This window comes from Nothobranchius furzeri, chromosome 8 (genome assembly GCF_043380555.1).
Source record: "Nothobranchius furzeri strain GRZ-AD chromosome 8, NfurGRZ-RIMD1, whole genome shotgun sequence".
Taxonomy (NCBI): domain Eukaryota; kingdom Metazoa; phylum Chordata; class Actinopteri; order Cyprinodontiformes; family Nothobranchiidae; genus Nothobranchius; species Nothobranchius furzeri.
In genome coordinates this window covers 56,818,429-56,845,370 of record NC_091748.1, presented here as the reverse complement: position 1 = coordinate 56,845,370, position 26,942 = coordinate 56,818,429, and the positions used below count along the sequence as shown (strand labels likewise).

The 26,942-nt window shown below is 42.9% G+C and overlaps 1 protein-coding gene across 1 annotated transcript in view; it reads left to right on the top strand.

The window, feature by feature from the left end:
* The first annotated feature begins 179 nt into the window (after positions 1-179).
* rnf11b (ring finger protein 11b) overlaps positions 180-26,942 on the top strand; it is a 36,759-nt gene continuing 9,996 nt past the window's right edge. Inside the window, exons 1-2 of the mRNA XM_015971341.3 lie at positions 180-933; positions 21,764-21,933. Of these exons, the coding sequence (XP_015826827.1) occupies positions 811-933; positions 21,764-21,933 (293 nt within the window). The 5' untranslated portion in view covers positions 180-810. The remainder of the gene's footprint in view (positions 934-21,763; positions 21,934-26,942) is intronic.

Genomic DNA, 26,942 nt, shown 5'->3' with positions numbered 1-26,942 from the left:
CAGCACACAGAACAAAAATGACACAGGTTGTTTGCATTAATTTGGTTTTGGATTCTAATTTAACAAATGAAAAAATGGCTTTGCAGACCAGAGGCCGCCATGGAACACATCTCATTAAACCGAGAGCTTCAATAACACAACTGATGAATGGTTTTATCATATAAAACTCAGAGGACAATTCCGATCTGCAAAGAAATCGTTCTTTTGGTAGGAACATGACTCATTTGCAGATTAACGTTGTGTGTTTACGTTTTCAATGTAAGGCAACGTGACCAACCATCTGATTGGCTGTCAACAAGAACTTCGTGAACGAAACTGAAAGCTGATTGGTCAGTTGTTTAAAGGAGCCGTCCCCCACGTTGTACGTCACCCAGCTTTTGTCATTGTTCAGCAGCTGCTTTGGAAAGTCCCTGGCAGCTAGATCGGACTCAGGCTGGAGAACCGTGGAAAGCTGTGTCACGTTAAATGAAGAAAGCAGTTATTTTGCTCGCTTTCTTCCTTCTGCTGATATAAAATTATGTTAAAGCCGCGATTCTGCGCCCAGACGTTTAGATGTTCCCCTCAGAGTGCTAGCTAGTGTTAGCAGGCTAGCTTTTTGTGTGGCTAGCTGCTGGTCTTAGTGATGTTTTGTTTTTGTTGAAGTAGCCAGCCCTCCCGTCGTCTGGGAGAGGAGCTTCATCAGCTGTGAATGGAAAAACGTCCTCTCGACGTCTTCTTATTTACTGACATTTTCTGTGGAAGTGAGCAGTGAAATCCGCTGCTGGTAGAGCGACGCGGTTAGAAGGTAGAGTTTGATAGAAGAGGAGGGAGATGGGAAACTGTTTAAAATCTCCGACCTCGGATGATATTTCTCTGCTACACGAATCGCAGTCGGACCGAGCCAGCTATGGAGACGGTGCTGACCCAGATCAGGAGCCACCGCCCCCCTATCAGGTATCTATTGACATCATAACTAAACTAGCTGTTGTGGTTTGATTCATTAAAACTAAACTTCACACACTGTGTGTTGTTTAGACATTTTGGTCCTCTTTACAATTTGTTTGCATTGTCTGCCTGATGACAAAGTCAGAAAATAAATGTTGGACGAACATTTTGAGAACCGGAATCAGCTGTATACAGATTATCTGACATCGTCCGTAGACAGTAACCCTACCCACTGACTCAGTCCTTTCATGATACTGTAAATAATCCTCTTTCTTACATCTTAAGGTCATTCTCTGTGCATAATATCTTCACTGTAATTTCTGCAGCACTGGTGTCTTAAATATCACCTGGAGAGTGAATTCATTCAAACTCACTAAACCCTGTGGTTTGGGTTGATGATGTGAAGGAAAAAGAAGCAAACATCTGTTATGAGCTGAAAATGACAACACAAGCTTTAATTCTCAGTCTTGAAACAGGCTGTAGCGTGTGTGTATTTTAAGAAAAGGCTGACTTCTCTCCTGCTTCTCTGACTGAACACCTTCAGGCAGCAACTTTGTTCTTGTCTGTTGTCCTTACTCCCTAAATTAGATCATCCAAACATAGACCAGGTCATGTCGTAACTGTAAATATTAGATTTGCTGTAAAGTATTGTGTGTGTGTGTTATTTTAGGACACTGGTTTAGAATGCTTGTTTCTAGGTCAAGTGAGGTCTTATCTGTAGGCTTTAAGATTGGAATTGTTAAAGCTCAAGAGAATAAATGCAGTGTCAGAACAACAAATGCTTTCATGGAGAAAAGTGACACAATCCTGTTGTTTTCATTCAAAATAAACAAATTCTATTAATTTAAGGGATTGGTTTGCAGTAGTTATTAAAAGAAAAGGACAAACTTTTATGTTACATTAAACTATAGAGAATAATAATAAATGGATCACAAAAATGTAATGATATCCAAATAAGTGAGCCATCTTGTGTGTGTGCGCATCCTGATACACTGATTAAATAATATGCAAACTGCATCTTCTCACTGTGTACACTATCACTGATACATTTGACCTTTATGAACAATAAATGCTGATTTGATTTGTCATCATTGCAAGTCATCCTTAGACTAGTATTAAACTACTCTAGGGGGGTCCATGGGCATGCCCCCGGTAGAAAACATTGGACATTTTATAGTGAAAAGCATCAGTTTGGTGCATTTTGAGTAACAGGCTGGTGAGAATGTATGATAAAGTATCTATACATGTTCACAGCATTATTATGTTATGTTTGAATGAGCCTATGTTGTAAGTAAATACATATCTTGGTAAGTTTACTCAAAGTTCCCAGATGTGTTCTTCCTCCGTCTATTGTATCAAGGATACATTAATGCATCTTTCTGCGGACTTGAGACAGCAAAATATGCTATACTGCACTGCCGTTTCTTGTTTTGCATACTCGTCTGAACTTGTGTACTCCCATCCTTGTGAAACGTCATCAGTGATGGCCCAAGTACAATTCCAATCCTAAGAACTCCTGTATGCAAGTACACAAGAGTTCCCGGATGTGTTCTTGCTCTGCCCATTGTATCGAGGATGCATCAAAGCTTCCTTCTGCGGACTTGGGACAACAAAGTATTGCTTAATGCATTGCGTTGCAAACCATTACACACAAACAACAGAGGAGAAAGCTTATAACTGTAGTGTATCAGAAATACAAATAAAGAAAAAAATATAGAGTTGTCTGTTATTGTAAATAATTGTGTGTAACCTGTAAAACTCGCAGTGTGAATTTTTTTATTTTCCAGACTCTTCATAATGTCTTAAAATGCAAATTAGGTGACCAACTATTAAAATAAAAGTAGCGTTGCCCAAAATAGCTCTGTTTAGATGAAAAAGAAACTTTTTTTCTTCATTTAACAATTGGGAAAGTAGGTATTTTATGTTTTTGATCAAAAGTGGACCAAGTGTTATACAAATATAATGTATTTATTGTTATTTTGTGTTTTAGAGAGAAACTAGACTTCCATTTTTATGTCCGGTTGTTTTTGTCATGACACAACGGAGTACGGTTCTGTTCCAAATGCCATCCTCATCCTCCCGTACTCAGTAGAACAGATTTTCAGGTGTGCTTGCCAAGAATATACTTGTCAAGTACACAAGAACATACCAGCATACTTGAATATTGAGAAACTGCCATTGTTTACTGCCAGAATTTCACAGAGTGATTGACATTGATCATTCTCTTATCATCTTTTATCTTTCTCACGGTCTTGCTCTGGGGCATTTTTATTTTGCTATTTTGAATAGAAATGTAGCATGCCATAGCGCTGGAATGACCACTTCACGTTTATTTGGGAGATTTTTTTTTTACCAGCAAATTTTCTGAACTTCATATAATAAGCTTTTATCACTTTTTGACTCTCAGAACAATGCATCAGAGGTTCTTAATGTCACATTTTATCGTCTTACAAAGGTGAAGATAATTAGCTCATTCAGCTGTGGTGTCTGAGAGGAGATGGTGTAACCGTTTACGAAAGCGTTTTGAATAGAGCTTTCTGTTGTGTTGAGAAACTCTACTGTGTTCAAGTCTTGTGCTGACAATGTTTCATAAGAAGGTTAGCTAACTAGTTAAAATCTACTTATAAAAGACTTAAAGCTGCCAGCTTTTTTCTGTTGGCCACAGTAGTCAGCACTGTCACATTCTGAAGCCAGCCTGATAATGCAGCTCACCATTTCTGAGTGCTTATTGGTGTTTAGTGATAGAGCAGCTGGACTCCGGCTTGGGCTTGATTCAGATTTGTAACTGGTGTGTTCCAAGAAGCCTTTTTTGTACTTGAGTATCAGTATACTCTGCTTACTGACTAGAGTGTTACTTTTGGACATTGTACAAAAGACTCTGCAAGGTATTTAGGTTAGCAGTAGTTTAAGTTGTAACGTTAAGTTCTGATGTATAAAAATCACAACTTATAAACAACGCATTTTTGGGTCTTAAGGGCTACCATATATTGGGCCGTGATGATGTAATCCCGTAAACAAGTCCCGCACGGTGTTGCAACGTTGCCGACCCGTTGTTGAGAGATTATCACATGGCATGGACAGACATTACCACATGGGGTACCGTTGGATGTGTGAATATGTTTATTCCCTTCGAGTTGTGTGTTAATGCCAAGAAACCACAGACACCTCCACAAACACATCTACACCTATCCATAGACACCGCCTGTTAAAGTTGAGGAGAACCAGTGGTCTGTAAACTGTTGGAAAATGGAAATACAAAGAAGTTTCATGGAGCTTGAGTTGTGTCCTCTTGTCCTGCTTGCATCACCCACCTATCAGATCCTGAACTGAATCCTGGCTTAAGTAGTGCTCTGGCCGGTGCTCTAGGTCGAGAGTAGTGAAAAACACGAACAGTGCCTTATAGTCCTCCTAAGTCAGACCAGTCTCACCTACAGACATTGTTTCAGTCTTGGGGCAAAATTCAATGCTGGCATCTCTGGCGATGAAATCCAAAGCAATGCTAACCTGAGCTCTGGCTGTTTCTTCTTTTGGCTTGTGTACATCTCTTTAGCAATTCTTGTCTGGGATACACCACCCTCAGTATTTAACAGCAACTCTGATATTTATGAATATTATTTTATATTATGTTATTTAAGTTTCATTAGAACAGAACACAAACATATTTAGAGCATTAAATAAATGAGGAAACACTTGGATTATGAATATTATGTTATAATACATTAGTATACAGTAGTTATAAATGCCACACAAACATAGACGATAGACAAGGAAAAGCTCAGATTAGAAAAACCAGTAATTTCCTCGTCACATTGAAAATAAACATTCATGGATTCACCCTTGGCTCGCAACAGGGAAGGCTGTTGTTGATTTAGCATCCAGGAGAGAGCAGAGCATGCCTCGACTAGTAGAAGCTAACATTAGCATTAGCAACTCCACAACATGGTAGAACTTTAGGATTGTGTTGTTTGTGGAGATAAAACACCAACATTGCAGAGCAAAAAAAAAGTCAGTGGTAATAGTCGCATTGCTGTTGGCCAATCAGAGATGAGATGTCTGGATATCAGGAAATAAGACCCTAAATCCTGGGATGTTTCTCAATGTCAATTAATGCCTTGATGCTTTGGTCCCGCCCCGGTTGCCTAGGAGATACGTCATTAGGAACTACCAAGGCGTGTTCCAATGTTCATGTGCTACAGAGAACTCTGTTCTCCGTTTGTTAGCCGTTTAGCTGACCAAGAATACGTGAGGTGTCTTGTAGCATGGACTTGGTAAAAAATTTCCCAGAATACAGCGCAGCATTTTCAAAAGGATGGTGGATCAGGAGCCAGCAGCAGCTACTGTGGGGGCAAATTTCCAGTTTAAATGTAAGTCAACAAACTGTAGCCATCAGACTGATATCAAAAATGTATTTTTAGATCAAAAGCAGTTATCTTTAGTTGGTTAGTTGCAGCTTCGGTGGCTGTTTATGTGAAGCGCCTCGTGATTTTTATCTTCAGAGGCGCTATATAAAATATTGTTTTCTTTCTTTGCCAGTAGGTACTAACTTGGTTATATATTTAATTTTACCAATATATACACAATTTAAAAAGTAAAAGGCTCATTATAAATGTATAATTGAAGCTTATACAAATAAAATATAACTTCTGTTCCATTTAACTGCTTTCTTTGATCAAAGAACAGTGTCAGAGCGTTTTCCCCCAGAGATCGACTCACAAGGCATTCATTTATTTATACCACAGCAAATCTGTTGAGAAAAAAAAAACAGTTAACTTGGTCTTCAAGACTAATTCCTAAGTTGGCAATCTTTCCTGTTAATCTACAATTTGTAGTTATTTAGAGGATGTTGTTTTTCAGAGTCCGGTTCTGTCCACTGCATGGGTACGGTTGGTTACATAATCCTAAGGCTCAGAGAACTTGAAATTCTAAATCAACAGACACAAATGTAGATCTTAACTCTGTTCTCAGTGACTGATGACTAGTCTGCAATAGTTTTATTGCAGATTTTATATCAAAACTGCTGTCTATCGCTATGAGTTGCACATGCATGCTAAACGGAAAACATTTCTTCAACTTCCATCCCCTGCATTAGCTGCAGAAGGGGAATAGAGGTGAAAACGACCGGGTAAAATAAGTCAGTCTCTTCTACTTCACAGGGAAAATTAGTATTCTTGACCTCGCCCAGGTTTGTGTTATTTGTGTCGATAACATCTCAACGTTGTATGTTTTTACCCTAGAAAGAAGAGCGAATGAAAGCAGTGGAAGAGTTGTGTTGCCGCTTGCCAATCATAGGCAAGATGTTAGCATATCATGAATATTAATGAGTAAAACGCATAATCCTGCCGTTTTCTACTCACTCCTTCAACAAATAAAAACAAGGAGAGCATATTTTTAAAACACTAAATCAACAATGCATTCATTATTACTCAACACAGCAATAGAAATTTTGAAAAGAGAAAAAAAACAAGTGTATGCGTGAGCTTCAAGTTATTTCACAACCAGTTGACTTCAGTCAGTTCCTACTTGCATAATAAGCGTTCGTCTGTGATTGTGCAGAATTTGTGCCACAACTATGGTACAGCCTGCATTAGACAAAACTCAACAACTTCATCGTCCATAACACAAGTACTCCTCATGTGTAAACAATCTCGCAAGACGTGGTTTGTAGATGATAGATTTGGGAGGTGGTGGACGGGTGGATGGATGTTATTATCCAAGTGGATGACATCAGTGTGCCGAGCCAACCACTCAGGCCGGTGTCTCATTCAATATCTTGCCAGAATGAGTGTCATCAAATCAGAGGGAGGCTCAGTTTAGTTTGTGGTGTTGAAACGGGTTGAGACTGTTAGACTTTACCCAGGTGTTGTGTGTAGACGATGTTTTGATGAGAACATGGTGATTTGGATTTACACAGCAGCCGGTGAGACGGTGCTGACTCATAGCTGTGAGACTGGACTACAGGAGATAAGGAACCCTTGTAAGCCTGCATTTATATGTGTGTGTGCACGCGTGTTTGTGCGTGGGTGTGCACTTTTACCTCTTTAGCTTCTGATACTCTAGCGATGAGCATCAGAATTGGTAAAAAAAAAAAAAGTTAATACATGAACTCAGAAATCGTACCTTCTAAAATAAGTCTAGGCAAAAATAGAGACCCCAAGGGGATTCTAAAAGCAGCAACTTTAGGTATCTTCTATAAAACTCCTTTTTGTAACCTCTTCATTTCACAACTTCTAAAAGCACAGAAGATGTTCTAATCACATGTCAAATCTGTCTAGACTAGATGCCACAATTATGCACCAATTACCCTAGAGCTAGTAGCTGAAGACGTAGCTGTCAGTTAAAAACATAAATGAAACACTGTGCAAAATTTCTGTTGGAATCCCATGTATTCGTACATACGACACTTTTACGAGACATTTTCTACATGGCCAGGCTGCGTGCTGAATGGTGTGACCGCCTTTACAAAATTTTAAATTGCTGTTTAATAAAGTGTTAAATTGTGTCTCAATTTAGTCACAATTTGGCTGAGAAGCCTTTTTAAAATCGTTTCACATTTTCTACACTTTCTGGCTCATAGAAACTAAACTGAGGAGGGTTCCAGATTGTTCCCAGACACCCTCAATGAGCATGTAACTAATATGACAAAACAGTTGTCCCAGGACAAGTCTTATGTCCACACAATCCAACATATTATACTACTGCAAACTTTCAAAATGATCATCAGATGTGTCCTTTTCTCACCATAAGTGGTATTTGTATCCTCATATTAGATAGCCTGGCTTGCCAAACCCCTCCTCTATTTCATTCTGCACAGAGAAAGGGTCTGGGAACTCTCCTATTTAAATAACTCCACCCCGTGAGAATTCTAACCGAGCCAATCAGCGCTGAGTAACGTACGCTACACACAACGCCGAGTTTGTCATAAACATGGCGACTGAAGCGGAGTTCGCAGCAGCTCTTTCCTCTGCTCTAAATTAATTGAACATGTCTTTAAAACAACAAGTAGAAGCGCTAAAAGCATTTCTTCTAAAAAAAAAAAAGATGTTTGCGCCGTTGCCAGACGCCTTTTTTCCTACAGCTAAAAAACTACTAGCTGAGTGTGTATGTATTCAGTCGGCATTTCTGTCTTATTTCTGATTGGTTGTTTTTGAGCTGCCTAGTCCCGCCTCTCATGTGCCTCTCTGCCTGAGTTACCAGACTCTTTCTCTGTGCAGAATTACACAGGACGAGTCTGGCAGGCCAGGCTACATATTAGATTCAAACGCTTGATCTGGACACAACTGTCAATGAAAGAAAAACCCACAATTGTCACAGAAATAACTTGAATCTGACAGAAGTAATAATTAATAAAAATGCTATGAAATATAACCAATAAGTCAGACATTGGTTTTCAACCATGCTACATGGTACTCCTAGAAAACCATGAAAATAATGTGACTAAAGGGACAGACTTCCCTCTCCCCAGCCACTTGGACAAGCTCCTCCTAATTCCCTGGCCAGCCGAGAGACATGGGGTGTTTCTCAGTGTCAAGGTGCCTGGCCTTGCAAGGCAAGGTCATGCTAGGCCAGGAGTTCTGCTTATGTGGACACTGTCCTTTCTTGGCCAAAGAAAATGGTTAAATGGAACAGACAGATGTACATCACGTGACACATGAGGTAACTTTATATTTTATACGTATAAGTTTTAATATAAATGTATACCAAGCCATTTACTTTTTAAATTGTGTAAATATTCACTACTCAGCTAGCTAAACGGATATAGACACCTTGGTAGAACATGAACATTGGAACACGCCTTGGTGGTTCTTGATGACGTATCTCCTAGGCAACCGGGGCGGGACCAAGACATCAAGGCAAGGTTCCTTGACATTGAGAAATACCCCATAGTCCTTCCAGCATGTCCTGGGTCTTCCTTTAGGTCTTCTACCAGTTGGACGTGCCCAGAAACCTTCACCAGGAAGGTGTCCAGGAGGCATGCTAGATGCCTTAAGCCACCTCAACTGGCTCCTTGGTAGGCAAAATGTTACTGAAACAAAGATGGTGAATTGGTGTCAGCTTGTTTGAAAAGACTTTGGTTTCAACTTTGGACTATTTTGATTTGAGCTTTTCTTTGAGCCAAGAGCACATAGAGGTGCTTCAGTTTATTTGGAAAAAGGACAGATTTGTATCTTCTTTGGTGGAGTAGGGCGAACTGCCTGGTTGACGGCCATCTGTAGCGGCGAGTACGTCACATTGTTTGTTATCCAATAGCATGTGGGGACAGTTTGAAAGACAACCGTACAACAACTACAGAGAGCCGTTGATAGACTTGCCAGGGTAGAAAATACTCTCGCAAACAGCCACGTGCAATGTTAGGATCATAGTTTAGACAGTTCCTATTTTTATTGATCCCCTGCTAGTTTGAATAAATGCTAATGAGGCTTTGTTCATGTTATTGGCAATATAGTTGAGATTTAAACTGATTTGATCAAATCAAACTTGATTTTGTGTTTATATTAGTTGACTCAAGTGTACAGTAAATTCCACCTTAAGTGCGTTTTATGTCAACAGAAATAACCTAAAGCATTTTTGTTCCATTTGAGAGCCGGATCGAGAACCAGATTGCTGTGAATTGGTAGATTTAGCATTTAACTTTTGATACACCTGTAATTATTTATCATTTATAACATTTAATCCTAATGGGGAAAAAAATTAATAAAAGTCTGTTTTTTGCTGCAGTGAGCTGTTGCTGGTGCAGCTTTATGGTGATGATGCTGCAGTAAGCAAACCACGTGGAGTCTGATATCAGCTGTGCATCAATGTAGTCAGTCTCAAAACCACATAAAGAAACACACAAGTTGAATGAGTCATGTCATTCAGGAATGCTGTCTTTGGTTAGACAACCCTCGGTGCCACATCACTCATCGGGTAACAAAAACAGTTGTTGGTGGATGAGACTACTGAACAAGTCACTTCGCTGCAGGTCAGTGACTTGTTCTTTGTCATAATTGTTTCTGACAGCTTACCACAGGATCTTCCACCCAGTCTGACTCTGTGTCAGCTCACACTGCTCTGCTTTTACTAGCTTATGGCTGCTAAAGCTGAGTGTGTATGCTCCGTGCAGGTGTCTGGGGTGAGTCTGCGTCATAGTCAGCTTGGATATCAGAGCCTGCAAACGCATCACGTTTCAGGTGTTATATCTCGTTAAGAGCACACTGACATTTTATAGGTTCTACAAACTTAGACCGTTTCAGCAAGTAGATATTTCACAGATTTTTTTTTATTTATGTTGGGCAACTTATTACCATACCAACCCTTTTATTTTTGTTATATGAAATGTCACAGGTGGTTCTTTTCATTTTTGCACAAAATCAAACTTGTGTGCTAAATAAAAGATGGCATCTGCTGTTTATTTCCTGCTTGTCATTGGATATTAAATGTTTCCTACTTGGAATATCTGCATAATGTTGACACTACCAACATTTATCCATAGCAGCCCTGGCTTTTCAATAAAATGCAAATCTAAATTTTTAGCTCAGTTTTACTGCATCTGCCTTGAGTAGATATTGAACAATACTGAGTGGTTTTAGTTCTTTAATTATAAAATCTATTAAATCTGTGATATTACAAGTTAGACCATTTTATTTGCTTTGACTTTATTTTCTTAATTTTCTACTGGGTAAACAGACTTACAGGGGTAGAGGGGAGTGGTGGTGTGATTCTGCTGAAACATTTTCAGGAGCCAAATTTATTTGTTGTTATTGAACTTGTGAGAGTGCCTCCAGCTTTCATTCATTCGTTCATTTAACGAAGAGGTTGATCTATGTTTCAACCCTCACTTGTGGTCACGAGCTTTGGGTAGTGACCGTAAGAATGAGATTGCGAATACGTCATTGTGGTCGTCTTCTTCCCCCGCTTATCCAGGTCCGGGTTGCGGGGGCAGCATCCCAACTAGGGAGGTCCAGACCGTCCTCTCCCCGGCCTTCTCCACCAGCTCCTCCGGCAGGACCCCAAGGCGTTCCCAGACCAGATTGGAGATGTAACTTCTCCAACGTGTCTTGGGTCGACCCGGGGGCCTCCTGCCGGCAGGACATGCCTGAAACACCTCCCCAGGGAGGCGTCCAGGAGGCATCCTGGCCAGATGCCCAAACCACCTCAACTGGCTCCTTTCGATCCGGAGGAGCAGTGGTTCTACTACGAGTCCCTCCAAATGTCCGAGCTCCTCACCCTATCTCTAAGGCTGAGCCCGGCCACCCTACGGAGGAAACTAATTTCGGCTGCTTGTATCCGCGATCTCGTTCTTTCGGTCATTACCCAAAGCTCATGACCATAGGTGAGGATTGGGACGTAGATCGACCAGTAAATCGAGAGCCTGGCTTTCTGGCTCAGCTCCCTCTTCACCACGACAGATTGGCTCAGCGTCTGCATCACTGCAGATGCTGAACCAAGCCGCCTGTCGATCTCCCGATCCCTCCTACCCTCACTCGTGAACAAGATCCCGAGATACTTAAACTCCTCCACTTGAGGTAGGACCTCTCCCCCGACCCGGAGTTGGCAAGCCACCCTTTTCCGGTTGAGAACCATGGTCTCAGATTTGGAGGTGCTGATCCTCATCCCAGCCGCTTCACACTCGGCCGCGAACCTACCCAGCAAGAGCTGAAGGTCAGAGCTGGATGAAGCTAGGAGGACCACATAATCTGCAAAAAGCAGAGACGAGATTCTCCTGCCACCAAACTCGACACACTCCACACCACGGCTGCGCCTAGAAATTCTGTCCATGAAGGTAATGAACAGAACCGGTGACAAGGGGCAGCCCTGGCGGAGTCCAACCCTCACCAGGAACAGGTCCGACTTACTAACGGCTATGCGGACCAGACTCACGCTCCTCTGGTAAAGGGACTGAATGGCCCTTAACAGAAAGCCACCCACCCCATACTCCTGGAGCGTCCCCCACAGGGTGCCCCTGGGTACACGGTCATAAGCCTTCTCCAAATCCACAAAACACATGTGGATTGGTTGGGAAAACTCCCATGCCCCCTCCATCACCCTTGTAAGGGTATAGAGCTGGTCCACAGTTCCACGGCCAGAACGAAAACCACATTGCTCCTCCTCAATCTGAGATTCAACTATCGATCGGACCCTCCTCTCCAGTACCTTGGAGTAGACCTTTCCAGGGAGGCTGAGGAGTGTGATCCCCCTATAGTTGGAACACAACCTCAGGTCAACCTTCTTAAAGATGGGGACCACCACCCCGGTCTGCCACTCCACAGGAACTGCCCCCGATGACCACGCAATGTTGCAGAGACGTGTCAACCATGACAGCCCTACAACATCCATAGCCTTGGGATACCCAGGACGAACCTCATCCGCCCCCGGGGCTCCGCCGCTGTGTAGTTGATTGACTACCTCAGCAACTTCTGCCCCAGAGATTGGACAGTCCATCCCCAGGTCTCCCGGCTCTGGTTCCTCCTCTGAATGCGCATAGTTGAGATTGAGGAGCTCCTCAAAGTATTCCTTCCACCGTCCGACTATAGCCCCAGTTGACGTCAGCAGCTCCCCATCCCCACTGCGAGCGAGTTGCTGCCTTCCCCTCCTGAGGCGCCGGACAGTTTGCCAGAATCTCTTTGTAGCCGATCGATAGTCTTTCTCCATGGCCTCACCAAACTCCTCCCACGCCCGAGATTTTGCCTCGGCAACTGCCACTGCTGCACCCCGCTTGGCTATCCGGTACCTGTCTGCTGCCTCCGGAGACCCACAGACCAGCCACGCCCTGTAGGCCTCCTTCTTCAGTCTGACGGCTCCCCGAACCTCTGGTGTCCACCAGCGGGTACGGGGGTTGCCACCATGACCGGCACTGGCCACCTTGCGACCACAGCTAGCAACAGCCACCTCAACAATCGCAGAGTGGAACAAGGCCCACTCGGAGTCAATGTCCCCCACTGCTCTTGGGACGTGGTCAAAGCTCTGCCGGAGGTGGGAGTTGAAGACCGTCTTAACAGGTTCTTCTGCCAGGCGTTCCCAGCAGACCCTCACTATGCGTTTGGGTCTGCCAGGTCTACTCGGCATCTTCCCCTGCCATCTGATCCAACTCACCACCAGGTGGTGATCAGTTGACAGCTCCGCTCCTCTCTTCAGTCGGGTGTCCAAAACATACGGCCGCAGGTCAGATGATACGACTACAAAGTCTATCATCGACCTGCGACCTAGGCTGCCCTGGTACCAAGTGTACCGATGGGCATCCTTATCTTCGAACATGGTGTTCGCTATGGCCAAACTACAGCTTGCACAGAAGTCCAATAACGAAACACCACTCGAGTTCAGATCAGGCGGGCCGTTCCTCCCAATCACACCCCTCCAGGTCAAGCTGTCATTGCCCACGTGAGCATTGAAGTCCCCCAGCAGGATAATGGAGTCCCCTGATGGAGCACTATCTAGCACTCGTCCCAGGGACTCCAAAAAGGGTGGGTACGCTGAACTGATGTTTGGCCCATAAGCACAAACAACAGTCAGGACCTGTTCCCCGACCCGAAGGCGCAGGGAAGCTACCCTCTCGTCCCCCGGGGTAAACCCCAACACACAGGCAGAGTGTCTTGGGGCTAACAAAAAGCCAACCCCAGCCCTCTGCCTCTCACCCAGAGCAACTCCAGCAAAGGAGAGTGTCCAACCCCTCTCAAGGACTTGGGTTCCAGAGCCAATGCTATGTGTCGAGGTGAGTCCGACTATATCTAGCTGGTGCCACTCAACCTCTGCCACAAGCTCCTGCTCCTTCCCCGCCAGCGAGGTGACGTTCCATGTCCCAAAAACCAGTTTTCTTGTCCGAGGATCAGACCGTCAAGGCTCCCGCCTTGGTTTGCCATCCGATCCACATTGCACCGGACCACTCATGTTCCTCCTGTGGGTGGTGGGTTCACAGTTGGATGAGCCCATGTATCCTGTTCAGGCTGGGCCTGGCTGGGCCCTATGGGCGAAAGCCCGGCCACCAGGCGCTCGCTCACGGGCCCTAACCCCAGGCCTGGCCCCAGGGTGGGACCCCGGTAACCCTCCGGGCCGGGTACTCTGACTCTTTGAATTTACCTCCATGAAAGATCCTGCGAACCGTTCTTTGTCTCACCCTTCACCTAAGACCAATTTGTCATGGGAGACCCTACCAGGGGCACAAAGTGCCCCAGACAACATAGCTCCTAGGATCATTAGGGCACTCAAACTCCTCCACCAAGATAAGGTGACGGTTCAAGGAGGAGATTGCGAATACAAGCAGCAAAAATTAGGTTTCTCCACAGGGTCGCTGGGTTCTACCTTAGAGATCCGCTGCTCCTCGGGCATCTGATTAGGATGCCTTCTGGACGCCTCCCTGGTGAGGTTTTACAGGCACACCCAACTGCGAAGACACCTAAAGGGAGACCCAGGACAAGCTGGAGGGACTATGTTTCTCAGCTGGCCGGGGAACACCTTAGGATTTCCCTGGAGGAGCTGGCCCAAGTGGCTGGATAGAGGGAAGTCTGGGCCTCTCTGCTTAGGCTGCTGCCTCCGCAACCAAACTCCGGATAATTGGAAGAGGATGGATGGATGGATGGTGGAGGAGGCAGATTAAATACCTTACTCCTTGATTGCTAGATGGTTCCTGATGCTGTGTGTGTGTGTGTGTGTGTGTCTGTGTGTGTGTGTGTGTGTGTGTGTGTGTGTGTGTGTGTGTGTGTGTGTGTGTGTGTGTGTGTGTGTGTGTGCGCGCGCGCGCACAACATCACCTCTCTCCTGTCTTTTGTCCTTCTGCTCACCCCTGGGTCACCTAATTAGCAGTTGTCACAATCCAGCTGACATGCAGAGTAATAAATGGGAGGGACAAGTGACAACAATTAAATTGCTGACGGTTGCACAGTTGAGCTCCCTAACACACAGAGTACCCCCCTCCCTTCCTATTAGCTAACAAAGTCAGAGCCTGGGAAGCAGCAGACAGCCTCAGATATTACAGATGTGCTGACATGGCTTTAAACGCTGTGCTGCTGAAAGCCTAACTGCTGGCTGGCACAAGCACACACTGGTCTCCTGAAAACGTTTCATCTTCATAAGGTAGCTTTTACTATGATTCAGAACCCTTTGTTTCTGCGTATTATGCTTGCTTATGTAATAACACTAAATCTGCAACTGTTTATTAGTTTTTATTTTAGTGTTTGGATGGTGTAGTGGCGGTTCCTTTGTTTGTCAACTCACTTCATATTTTCCAACTTTAAAAGCCACTGCTGCACTGTGGTAATGTTTCGTACGCAGGCAGAAGAAGTTCAATGTCCAAACTTGAAAGCTGCGTTTTCTTCAAGGTTTATTTTCCAGGTTGGTAAGCAATAAAACACAGATCCTGTTTTCCATTGTTTCCTGCTGCTTCTCCTGCTCTGGTAAAAAAAAACATACGCCCACCCCAATGCATGCTGGTCCTATACCAGTGCCTACTTATACAAAATGACCCGGTGATTTTTCCTGACTGACTTACAAAGGTAAACAACAAAACAAACTACAAAAACAAACAACTATTAATCTACAAATAAACTTTACAAATGCTTCAAAAAGTATAAAATGAACTAATAACAAATTTAAAGAAAATACACAAAAATAACACAAAGTATGAATAGCTCCAACAGATGGGATGCAGTAGGGCTGCTCAATTAATCGAATTTTAATCACGATTACGATCTGAGTTTTGAACGATTATAAAAACAAAACAAGCCGATTATTTGCTCCTCCCACTTGCGCTGCCCTGAGTTGCAAATGAAGCGCCCCAGTGTTGCCAACTTAGCGACTTTGACGCTATTTCCAACAGCTTTTCAGACCCCCTTCTTGACTTTTTAAATCTTAAAAGTACCTAGCGAACACCTCAGAAACATCTCTGGTAACTCTTAGCTACTTTCTGGATAACTGTCGTCGACATTTCTTACAGGTTAGCTAAACACTCCGCCTGCGCTCCGGACCGTTCTTCAGGACATTAAGAAAGGGAATGATGTAGTGATGTGTCAGTCGCTAAAGAAACAGCTCTCGGAGCCGGCTCCCTGTTGGATTAACCAGAGTGAGTGACACACACTGTACCTGCGGGCTCCTGAGCCACTAAAAACGGCTAAATGTGCACGTGCAGCGCGCTAAACACACGTGCAGCTTGCCCCTGATTGCTGTGAGACCGGGTTGGGGGGGGGGGGGTGCAGCTGTGGTTGGAGCAATTATTACATTAACTGATGGACTTGTAAATAAATAGTTTATAAATAATGTAGAAATAGATAGAAATAAGTTCCTCACACTGCTAAATAATAACTAATCTCTATGAGGACACCTACAGCACCTTGACACGACTAAATATATTTATGCAACATTTTGTGAACATCAATTTATTTGCATTTATCTGTTATAAATGCCACTGTATAATTCTTGCTGTCGGCATTTGCAAGATATTGGTATTTGGGTCTGTACTGGTTAGACTTAAATGAGTTAAACCAAGGTCTATAGCCCTTGGGTCATAGACTATGAGCTATAAGTATATTGGTCTTTTTATACTGGGAATCAGGAGTTATTTTAGTGATCATCTTGTTTCTTATTTCTTTTTGTCCTGATTGTGCCCTGAGCAATTTTATGACTGAATAAAAACAAATAAAATCAACATAAATTAAAAAATCGTCTTAAATAATCGAGATCTCAATTTGAGTCACATTAATCGTGATTATTATTTTTGCCATAATCGAGCAGCCCAAGGATGCAGTGAATATTACTTGTAAGTAGGGCTGCTCAATTAATCGAATTTTAATCACGATTACGATCTGAGTTTTGAACGATTATAAAAAACAAAACAAGCCGATTATTTGCTCCTCCCACTTGCACTGCCCTGAGTTGCAAATGAAGCGCTCCTCCTAGGGTGTTGCCAACTTGGCGACTTTGACGCTATTTCTAACAGCTTTTCAGACCCCCTTCTTGACTTTTTAAATCTTACAATTACCTAGCGAACACCTCAGAAACATCTCTGGTAACCCTTAGCTACTTTCTGGATAACTGTCGTCGACGTTTCCTGCAGGTTAGCTAAACACTCCGGACCGTTCTTCAGGACATTAGGAAAGGGAATGATGTAGTGATGTGTCGGTCGCTACTGAAACAGCTCTCGGAGCCGGCTCCTTGTTGGATTAACCAGAGTGAGTGACACACACACCGTACCTGCGGACTCCTGAGCCCCTAAAAACGGCTAAATGTGCGTATGCGTGTGCGGTGCGCTAAACACACATGCAGCTTGCCCCGATTGCTGTGAGACCGGGTTGGGGGGTGGGGGGTGCAGCTGTGGTTGGGACAATTATTACATTAACTGATGGACCTGTAAATAAATAGTTTATAAATAAGGTAGAAATAACTTCCTCACGCTGATAAATAATGACTAATCTCTCTGAGGACACGGTGCTAGTGCACTCTCCTCCTCTCCACAACTAAATAAATATTATGCAACATTTTGTGAACATCAATTTATTTGCATGAATTTGTTATAAATGCCACTGTATAATTCTTGCTGTCAGTCTTTGCAAGATATTGGTATTTGGGTCTGTACTGGTTAGACTTAAATGAGTTAAACCAAGGTCTATAGCCCTTGGGTCATTAACTATGAGCTATAAGTATATTGGTCTTTTTATACTGGAAATCAGGAGTTATTTTAGTGATCATCTTGTTTCTTATTTATTTTTGTTCTGATTGTGCCCTGAGCAGTTTTATGATGGAATAAAAACAAATAAAATCAACATAAATAGAAAAATCGCCCTAAATAATCGAGATCTCAATTTCAGTCACCATAATCGTGATTATTATTTTTGCCATAATCGAGCAGCCCTACTTGTAAGTCGCTTTGGACAAAAGCATCTGCTAAATACATACACATAAACATTACTTATTGTTCTTTTTATTATTTTAAAAAAGAAAGAAAAGGATCTTTTATAGAAAAATCAAGAGAAAATCACGAGGCGCTTCACAAGAACAAAACATTTTAAACATAAAAAAGATTTCAAAAAATTATTAAAAGATATGGTTCAAATGAGAAAGAAGTTATGATAAAAAATGTAGGTTCATACAAATGAACAGATCTCAGGTTGAATTAATTTGACCATATTTGACTCAAATCTGTATAGATTTTTTAAAATGATATTGCCATAGTTCTGCTAAGAATCTGTACGAAAAAGCTTTCAGTGTGGACTTAGCCTGATATTTGACCTAGTTGTTATGGTTTCAGCTGCCTGCTGTGTAGGTTCGGCACCCAGCAAGAGGTGAAGACGCCTGTCACTTGATGGAAGTGTGAGCTCTGAGTAGACAGGGAGGAGAGGAAGTGTGCACACCCCCAGGTGACCGCTATGAGTTTACAATAATGTATGAAGACAGATGGAGGAAACCAGGGAGGAAGAGCTCCAGACCGCCAAGAGAGACTGTTCAGTTAATCAAATGTGGTTCAGAGGGATGTAAACTACCACTGTTTGGATCCATCTAATATAAAATTACAATGGATCACAAACACATTTGAATAAAAATTCATTATTCTTTAATGTTGGCAATACATTCATGACCCTAAAATGGCAATTGTTTCCCCAAAAATGTCGTCAAACATAACTTAGTCTTGAATAAAATCACCCGTATTTACAGTAAACACAATGTTTTTGTGTGATGGGTTCAACAAATTAGCAATGAATCCTTTAATTTTCATTTCTGGGTAATAATTTGAATTTTTTTCTATGAAATATTAATTTTAAAATGATTCTCTTTCCCTGTTTGATCAGCGTTACCAAGTAATTAATACATTATTGTATTAGTCATAAATGTATTGAGAGAAATTATTATGTAGCTTTTATGAATATTGGAGCCAATTATTTTACTTCTTTGTCAGCTGAAGGGAAAAGTGAATTGATCGTGAGTTGCTTGAAGCTGCTAGTGAAAACTAAACACATGTTCATCAGACAGGAGATGGAAACATCATTACAAACATTCTGAAGGTCGACAAGACATGTTATTATTAAGATATGTGCCTTATTACAACTTTAACAGATTTCCCTCCCTGTTGTAGCCTAGTGAACTAGACCAAATTCTTGCTTTGCAAAGAATGGTCTAGGCATGCTCCATTGGAACCTCCACAGCTCCTACCAGGACTCTGGCTAGCCAATCACAGCTCTCTAGAGGGGTTTCAAACACATAAAGAGCTGTGATTGGTCCATAATGGTGGGCCAATCATAGTGCTCTATCTGCTTAGTGAACAAAACACAGAGCTTTATCCGCTTTGTGGGCCAATCAGGGCACTCTATATGCCTGGTGGGTGGGATGATGCAACAGAGTGAAACAAGAGTATGTCACATTCATTGTCCAGTGGAATGCAGAGATCATTTGAAAGACTACGGTAGAACCCGCCCCACAACCGAGAGCCGTCAATGGAGCATGGCCAGACTAAATAATACATTTATTTAGTCTGGCTTGTCAGGCTAGTCTTTAGACTACTGTTTAAAAACAGAAATTGTCAATCCAAAGCTCAAACTGACTTGTTTCTGATGTACAGCTTTCCATCCCATCCTGTGTAAACTTTGACCTCTTTACTTGTCTGAATGATCCCTGTTTTCCTTTGGTCTGAGACTTTTGTTTGTCCTTCTTGGCTGGTTTATTGACAGGTCATAGTGATGTTCTAAATATATGGTAATATTAGAAACAGGCTTTATTGTCTCTTGGTTTCAGTCTGTGTAAAATCATAATGAAAGACTCGTGTTTTCACGTTCTGTCAACTTGCTGATCAGAGTGACCCTATAGAAATTCTCCTTGAAGTGTGGAATTTTATTCTGGTGTTGGAAAAAACAAACAGAATTTAAGCTGAATGTTTGTCAGCACAGAAAGAAACGACAAATGAAGACACTGCATGTTGCACATTTATATATATGCATACTAGGGCTGGACAATAATTCAATAACGATGGTTCAATAGAAGAAAAAGCCAGATCAGTAAAAACTTTTACAAAAGATTCCTTTTTCCATTACAGCAAGGAGAGGTGGAAATTAGTGGTGGAGGTGAAATTGTATTTAAAAAAAAGGTTACAGTACTTCACCAGAAGAAGAAGAAGAAGAAAACGGCTCCAGGATGCGTTGCCACATTGGAGACAGGAACAAGCACTATTCAGCCAAAGTTTCATAATCAGGGAACATTTTCTAAGTGACAAGTCTCTCTGAGAGACAGGGTTCGGAAAACACTCGCTTCAGTGGGAGGAACCTTCCCGCATGCGCTCTGGTTCTGCGACGCACTCCAAGCCAATCTCCACAACTTCAGCTCGCTGGGCACTTATGCACTGACAGCGAGCTGCGCTGAGCAGTGTCCAGCTCAGATGTTCAGATGGGAATCTTTTAGCTACATCTGCAATGTGCATAATGAATAAAATGTCAGTATGTCTGCATGTGTCGGGTAATTCTTTCGCCGTCAAAATAAACGGTCAAATGCAGGAACTATCCGGTCAACACAACACATGCCCTGCTTTTGACTGTTTTGTTTTCTTGTGAAAATTGTTGGAAAGAGATCAAATTTAACTTGATTACCACCAGAGCCTGTGCCGTCATCTCCGTGACGGTAAATGAGGGAAAAACAAATTGATCGGATCCTGCACGTCTTTTAACACATTGGTCAGGATTGACGCACTTTGTTTTCATTTAGTTGGTTAAAAAAAAGTCTGGCTCGGGCTCTGGTCGGGCCAGAGAATCCTGAAAACCTTTTCGGACCGGGTCGGGCTGGGGCTCCACCCTCTCGGGCCGGGCCGGACACGGGCTCAGATTTTAGGCCCATGCAGGGCTCTAGGAGTAATTCATGGCAAAGTGATCAGAGGGATCATCAACGTGGATGTTAAAATCACCCACTATCACCAGTCTGGACAGCTACACAGTGGAGGATAGAAAGTCACTAAACTCTTGAAGGAAAGAACTGTTTGGACCAGGTGGACGATAGACCACAGTACAGTAGAATGGGTCCTCACGCCCGACTAATCAGCTGCAGGTCAAAGGAAGTAAAGTGACCAGAGGCTGTAGAGCTACATGGAAGATGGTCTCTGTAAACAACAGCTAGGCCTCCACCACGACCAGAACCCCGGGGCTGGCTAAGAAAAGAATAACCACTCGGGCAGAGTTCAATCAGACCAGAATAATCAGATGTTTGCTGCCAAACTTCAGTCAGAAACAGAAAATCCAGGTTTTTAGAGAGAATTAGATCATCGAGCAGGAAGGACTTGTTGTTAACAGAGCGGATATTTAATAGAGCCATGCTGAGTGAGGTGGAGGAATCAGAAACTACAGAAACAGCTGGAGTTAGTGGATGTAAATTAGCGGGGTTAGATCCATGGTGTTTATAAAAACCAGTTATGGAGGGAACAGGAGGAGAAACCACTGAGGAATGAGGATAAACCGACCTTAAAAAACTTGGACGGACCAGTGTGGCAATACATAAATATACTATAAATAATACCATTGACTTAGGTTCTGGAGTCTTCAAGTCATTCAAAATGTTCGGATGCATATTGCCTGTGTGTGTGAAACAAAAACCACCTGATTTCATTTAACAAAGATCTTGAAGTTTGAGAGCAAGCCAGGTAAAAGAGGCCATGTCAAGGCTCTGGCAGTCTGAACAAGCTGTAGGGAAACACCACCACCTGCTGTCTGAGATCATAATCTTTACATTATAACCAGAAATGCTTGATGGTTGCATTTGTTGTTGGACTATTGAGCATGTCCTCACAAACGGTTAAAGAGCATGTGTTAGTGCTCAGCTAAGTCCCTTTGTTCTGTCGAGTGTTTGTGGTAAAAAACCAGCCTGTTCTGATCATGTTGTGTGATCGCTGGGTGTCTTTTCTCTGCAGGAGCAGATCCACGTTCCTGTCTACCACCCAACTCCCAGCCAGGCCCGCCTGGCCACCCAGCTGACAGAAGAGGAGCAGGTCCGGATCGCTCAGCGGATCGGACTCATCCAACACCTACCGAAGGGCGTGTACGACCCAGGGCGAGACGGCTCAGAGAAGAAGATCAGAGAGTGAGTTTGAACCCTTTACTCCCAGCTGTGGCGTGTATTTATTGCCACCATGAAATAAACACAATATTACAATGAAAGAGCCCAGTCTGCTCTGGTTTTCAAGCATCAAGGGAGGATTTCATTTAAAGCCAAATGAAATGACTTTTTAAACTAGAGGAATGTCAAACTTAAATTATTTCCCTTGGAAACTTATTCTTTAAAGTATTGTTTTAATTATCTATTAGTTACTTATGAGTAAATAATCTGCAAAGACAAATAAATTAGGATGAAGTGGAATTATTCAAATTTGAGGTATAAATTCAAGATTGTGTTTTCAGATACAGCGTCCTCCTGTTTGTGGTCAGAAAATTTTAAAATAAATTAGCTGTTAAAGGTGTACTATATAAGAATGAAGTAAGAATAACATCCTGTAGTCAGATTTGGTTATTGCAGGACATATTTATAAACAAAAGATGACTTTCTCACAACCGTTCTATGAGTTGCATGGCTTTTCCTGTCAAGATCAGCGCCAGACGATTCTAGAAAACAAAGATGGGTCATACACAGTAAGTTGATAAGTAAATAAATTTCATATCTGATGTCAGTACTCTTGGGTGTTTTACGGTAGGGAGCACTTACTACATTTATTATGGTAGTATGCCTCCGGCATTAGAGGAAGTGTGGTTGTTTGTCCTCTTGCTGCTAGCTGAACGACTCATTAAAGGAAGTGAAACGCCACGATTGACTCATTATTCACGTCACACATACATTTCACTGCAATATCCAGTTGTTGGGGCTGCACAGGGGTTAGCGCTGTTGCCTCGTAGCAATAAGGCCCTGGGGTCAAATCCCAGCCTGGGGTCTTTCTGCATGTGCTCTCTGTGTGTTCTCCCCCCACAGTCCAAAAACATGACTGTCAGGTTGTTGGGCTGTCTAAATTGTCCCTAGGTGTGTGTGTGTGCGCATGCACGCATGGTTGCTTGTCTTGTGTGTCTCTGTTGCTCTGCGATGGGCTGGCAACCTGTCCAGGGTGTATCCATGCCTGCTGCCTGGAGACTGCTGGAAATGGGCACCAGCCCAACGTGACCCTGTGTGGACAAGCGGGTAAAGAAAATGGATGGATTCAGGTGTTGGTCATTGAAAAGGTAACTTGAGATACTTTTAGACCTGACTATTTGTTTTGAATTCACCATTAGCATTGTTAGCTCAGCATTAGCCTCTACGCATTTTTACCCAATAGAACCCACCGGTGTCAAATTACATTCCTGGTGCTGCAGCGTTAGCTTGGTGCTGACTCTCGGGCAGGTGTCACCGACTCCAGTCCTCAAAGGCTACCGTCCTGCTAGTTTTGGTGTTTCCTGCTCCACCACACCTGAATGCTAGGGATGCACCGATGGATCGGCATTTGATCGTAATCGGCCGATAGCGCCCCTATCGGTTTTGATCGGAATTTTCAAAATAGATCAGAGCAAACCGATCAGGTAGGGTTGTCACGGTAACCAGTGTAGCGCTAAACCCCGGTAAAAAAAAAAAAAAGAAAAAAAGTTGACAATAATAACCGTCTTGTTTTAAAAAAAACTATATTATCTTGGTGGGTTTACCGTGGCTGCGGTGTAGGCGTGGTGACCCTTACCAGCCACCGTATCATCGGCTGAAGTTGCCGGCGGCACATGCACGCTTTGTTTACAACAAAACTTTCTTGAAGCTAAAGCTGAAATAATGGTCAAAGGAGGAGACGGCAGCGCTCAGGAGGACATTCATTATCCCTCAAAGAAGACAAAGTCGGAAGTACAGGCATCTTTTAGATATTTGAAGAATGCCGAGGGAGTTTATGGAAGACGGATGGCTATCCTGTTTGCAGCACGAGCAGAAAAAGTGTCTGTGAAAGGCAGCAACGCTTCAAATCTCATGACACATCTGCGTGACCATCACCCACAACTCTACAGTCAACGCAAGGCAAGTTAACGTTAGCGTTTTAGCTAAAATGCGTGATCCGAGGATTTGGGTTGAGGGAGAAGGCAACGAGTCGCTATATAAAGCAGCCGCAGCGCCGCTACCTGCATATAAACCGTGTCACGAACACCCCCATGTTGAAATGACGCTATGCATTACGGGGCTCCCAGGGGCAGATAAGAGTTGGTCTCTCTCCGAGAATAATTATGAATTTAACAATGATTACTGCCTGATTACATGTTCCCACATCTGCAAAGCTCACTGGAAGGACACAAACCGAGGACAATATTTTCCTGATATACGGATTACTCAAGTAAGGGTAAAAAAGTATCTGATTAGAAGGCTACTTGAGTACTGAGTATCATCTGATCTAATATTTTTAAAATGATGACATCAAACAGACATAAAATAAGAAGTTATGGGCAAATATTGGTATTTTAAAGACTGAAGGGGAAAATGTAAACAAATAAACAACTTAATTACAAAATAACACATTTTAGGCAAAATTTAGACACAAACTGAGGACAATATTTTCCTGATATACAGGGTTTATTTAATTGTGTGAAAATGTAGCATGTTTAAAAAAAATACCGCGATAATACCGAAAACCGTGGTAATTTTGGTCACAATAACCGTGAGGTTAAATTTTCACACCGTGACAACCCTAACCCCCAAATTCCACTACCTCCGCTCCGCTCCGACACGAACGCCGGAGCAAAATCGGTCCCGTTGTAGTCCAGAGCAATTCCACTACTGCGGCCGTGCTCCGGCAGTGCGGCGCCGTGCGCCGCCCTCTGTTCCGGCGTCCGGCAAAAATAGAATCGATCCTATTTTCGCCGGACGCCGGAGCACCTCCGCAGTAAATGGACAGAAATCACAACGGCCCAACAGGAAAAGGAGCAAGCACAATTTCCGTTTTTCACAATAAATCGATAAACAAAAGGCGTTTTTTGTTTCATATGCACAGGTTTAACAACTTTTAACAACTATCAATGGCGGCTGAAGTTTAAATGCACAAAAGTAAGCCATAAATACAGTTTCTACTAACAAAGTAGTCACACTTTGTTGATCCAAACAGTGCTGATCTGTCAACACAAATGATGGGCAGATTAAACAGCTCATGCCGATGTTTCTTCCACACAACGGGTGTTTGGAACTAACTTCCGCGTTTACTGCTCGGACTGTATCGCAAGATCTCGAAAATCCCGCGCATGCTTGTTTGCCCCCCCTCAGGTCTCCGCACCGGAGCGGAGCCGTTGTAGAGCGGGTACCAGTAAAAATTGAGTTCGGAAGCGAGTGGCTGCGGAAGGCGGGGGCGGACCGGAGCGGAGCGGAGGTAGTGGAATTTGGGGGTCATACAGACCATTTTAGATTAGGTTACATTTCCTTTATTCCCAGAATATGTAGTTTGTAGCACTCATTATAATGTTGTAGAAAATTTCTGGCCAATGAACGTGATCGGTATCGGTGATCGGTATTGGTGATCAGCATTCTTTGATATCGGTATCGGTGATCGGCAGCAAAAAACCTGATCGGTGCATCCCTACTGAATGCAGTAATGTAATCCTCTCCTTAGCACTTTTAACTCTGCACAGGCCTGTTAATTATTCATTCATATCAGTCAGGAGTGTTGGAGCAAAGAAACAGCTAACGTGCCGGATTTTAGCCCTCGAGGACCGGCGCTGGTGATCCCTGCTCTGAGGACTCACAGATTGTAAACAGCGACTACGTTCCTTTTTAATTTTTCTGAAAGGAAAAAAAAACTGACAAGGTAGGAAATATGTTTCAGTCTAACCTTCCTTCCAACATGATTGAGACATTAGACCACATGTGTCAGACACAAGGCCCGCGGAGCATTTTTATGTGGCCCGTGAGATAAATATCAAAAATATATTAAAACTGACCCGCTGGCCGATTTTACCGCAAAGACTACAACTTCCATGATGCTTTGCGGCGTTAGTGCGGAGCCGAAGCACCCCTTCCTTTGTGTTTTGTCCAGCGTCTGCTGCCGGTGTCTGCAGCTCCGCTGTCTCGGACAAACTAAACACTCCTCTCACTTAGCGCCGAGTTTACTCGGCTATTTTCCGATGTTGAAGCCCAGAAACGGAGATTTTAACCTCTCAGTAATGTGTTCATGACTGAAGGAGAAAGTTTTCCAACTAACTTCCAGACAGAGCTGATTTAACTCCAGCGAGCAGCGACACGCACAAATCAGCATGACTCTGTGGCTGCTGTAGTTTTTATTTTTCCTCCCCGACACACAACAACGTGGTCAAGCTGCTCAGACATGTTCATCAGCACAAACCTATGTGAGCACCTGTTGTCATCTAATGTTGTCATTATTATGATGAAGATGAACAAAACAACAGGAGTCTCCCCCTCAGCTCAGATCAACCCCATGATGCAGGTATCTGGCTGGAACAGGTGAGCATCACAGTAAACCAGTGGAGCAAACTGAGCGTTAAATATGTTGGTTTTATGCTCTTTTTCTGCTCCAAAACATGAAAGTTAACAGGTGAGATGTTGCATTTTCATTTAAGATAAAATAATATTTTTATTTTGTTGTTGGCACGTGAGAAAAGATTTAACCTACAGTAAACAGGAAGTGGAAAGTAGATGCTGCAGATAGATGAACAGAATAGAAAATCCCTTCATTGTTCCTCAGTGGGGAAAGCTAGACGTCACAGCAGCAAGGACACGTATTACAGGAGAAAAAAAGGAGAATAAAAAATAAGAAAAATGAATAAACAACAAGAAAGCATAAATCGTGAATAGATTTTAAAAATGCTGAATATACCACAAGTAATGAATACTACCAGGGCCGGAGTGGGACACATTTTCAGCCCTGGAGTTTCAGACCCCAGACCGGCCCACTTAACGAATTATTATTAAAATCATGTTAGAACTTTATATGTATAGTCTACAAAAGCACACTACTCGGTAAAGCCTTGTAATTGTAAAGCAACAAAGAGTTGAAAGAGTTGAGTTGCTTTACAATGTAGGTTTATTTGAACATCAGTGCACATCTCCAACATTGTTCTTTACAACACATTCTCTAACAATATAACAATCTACAT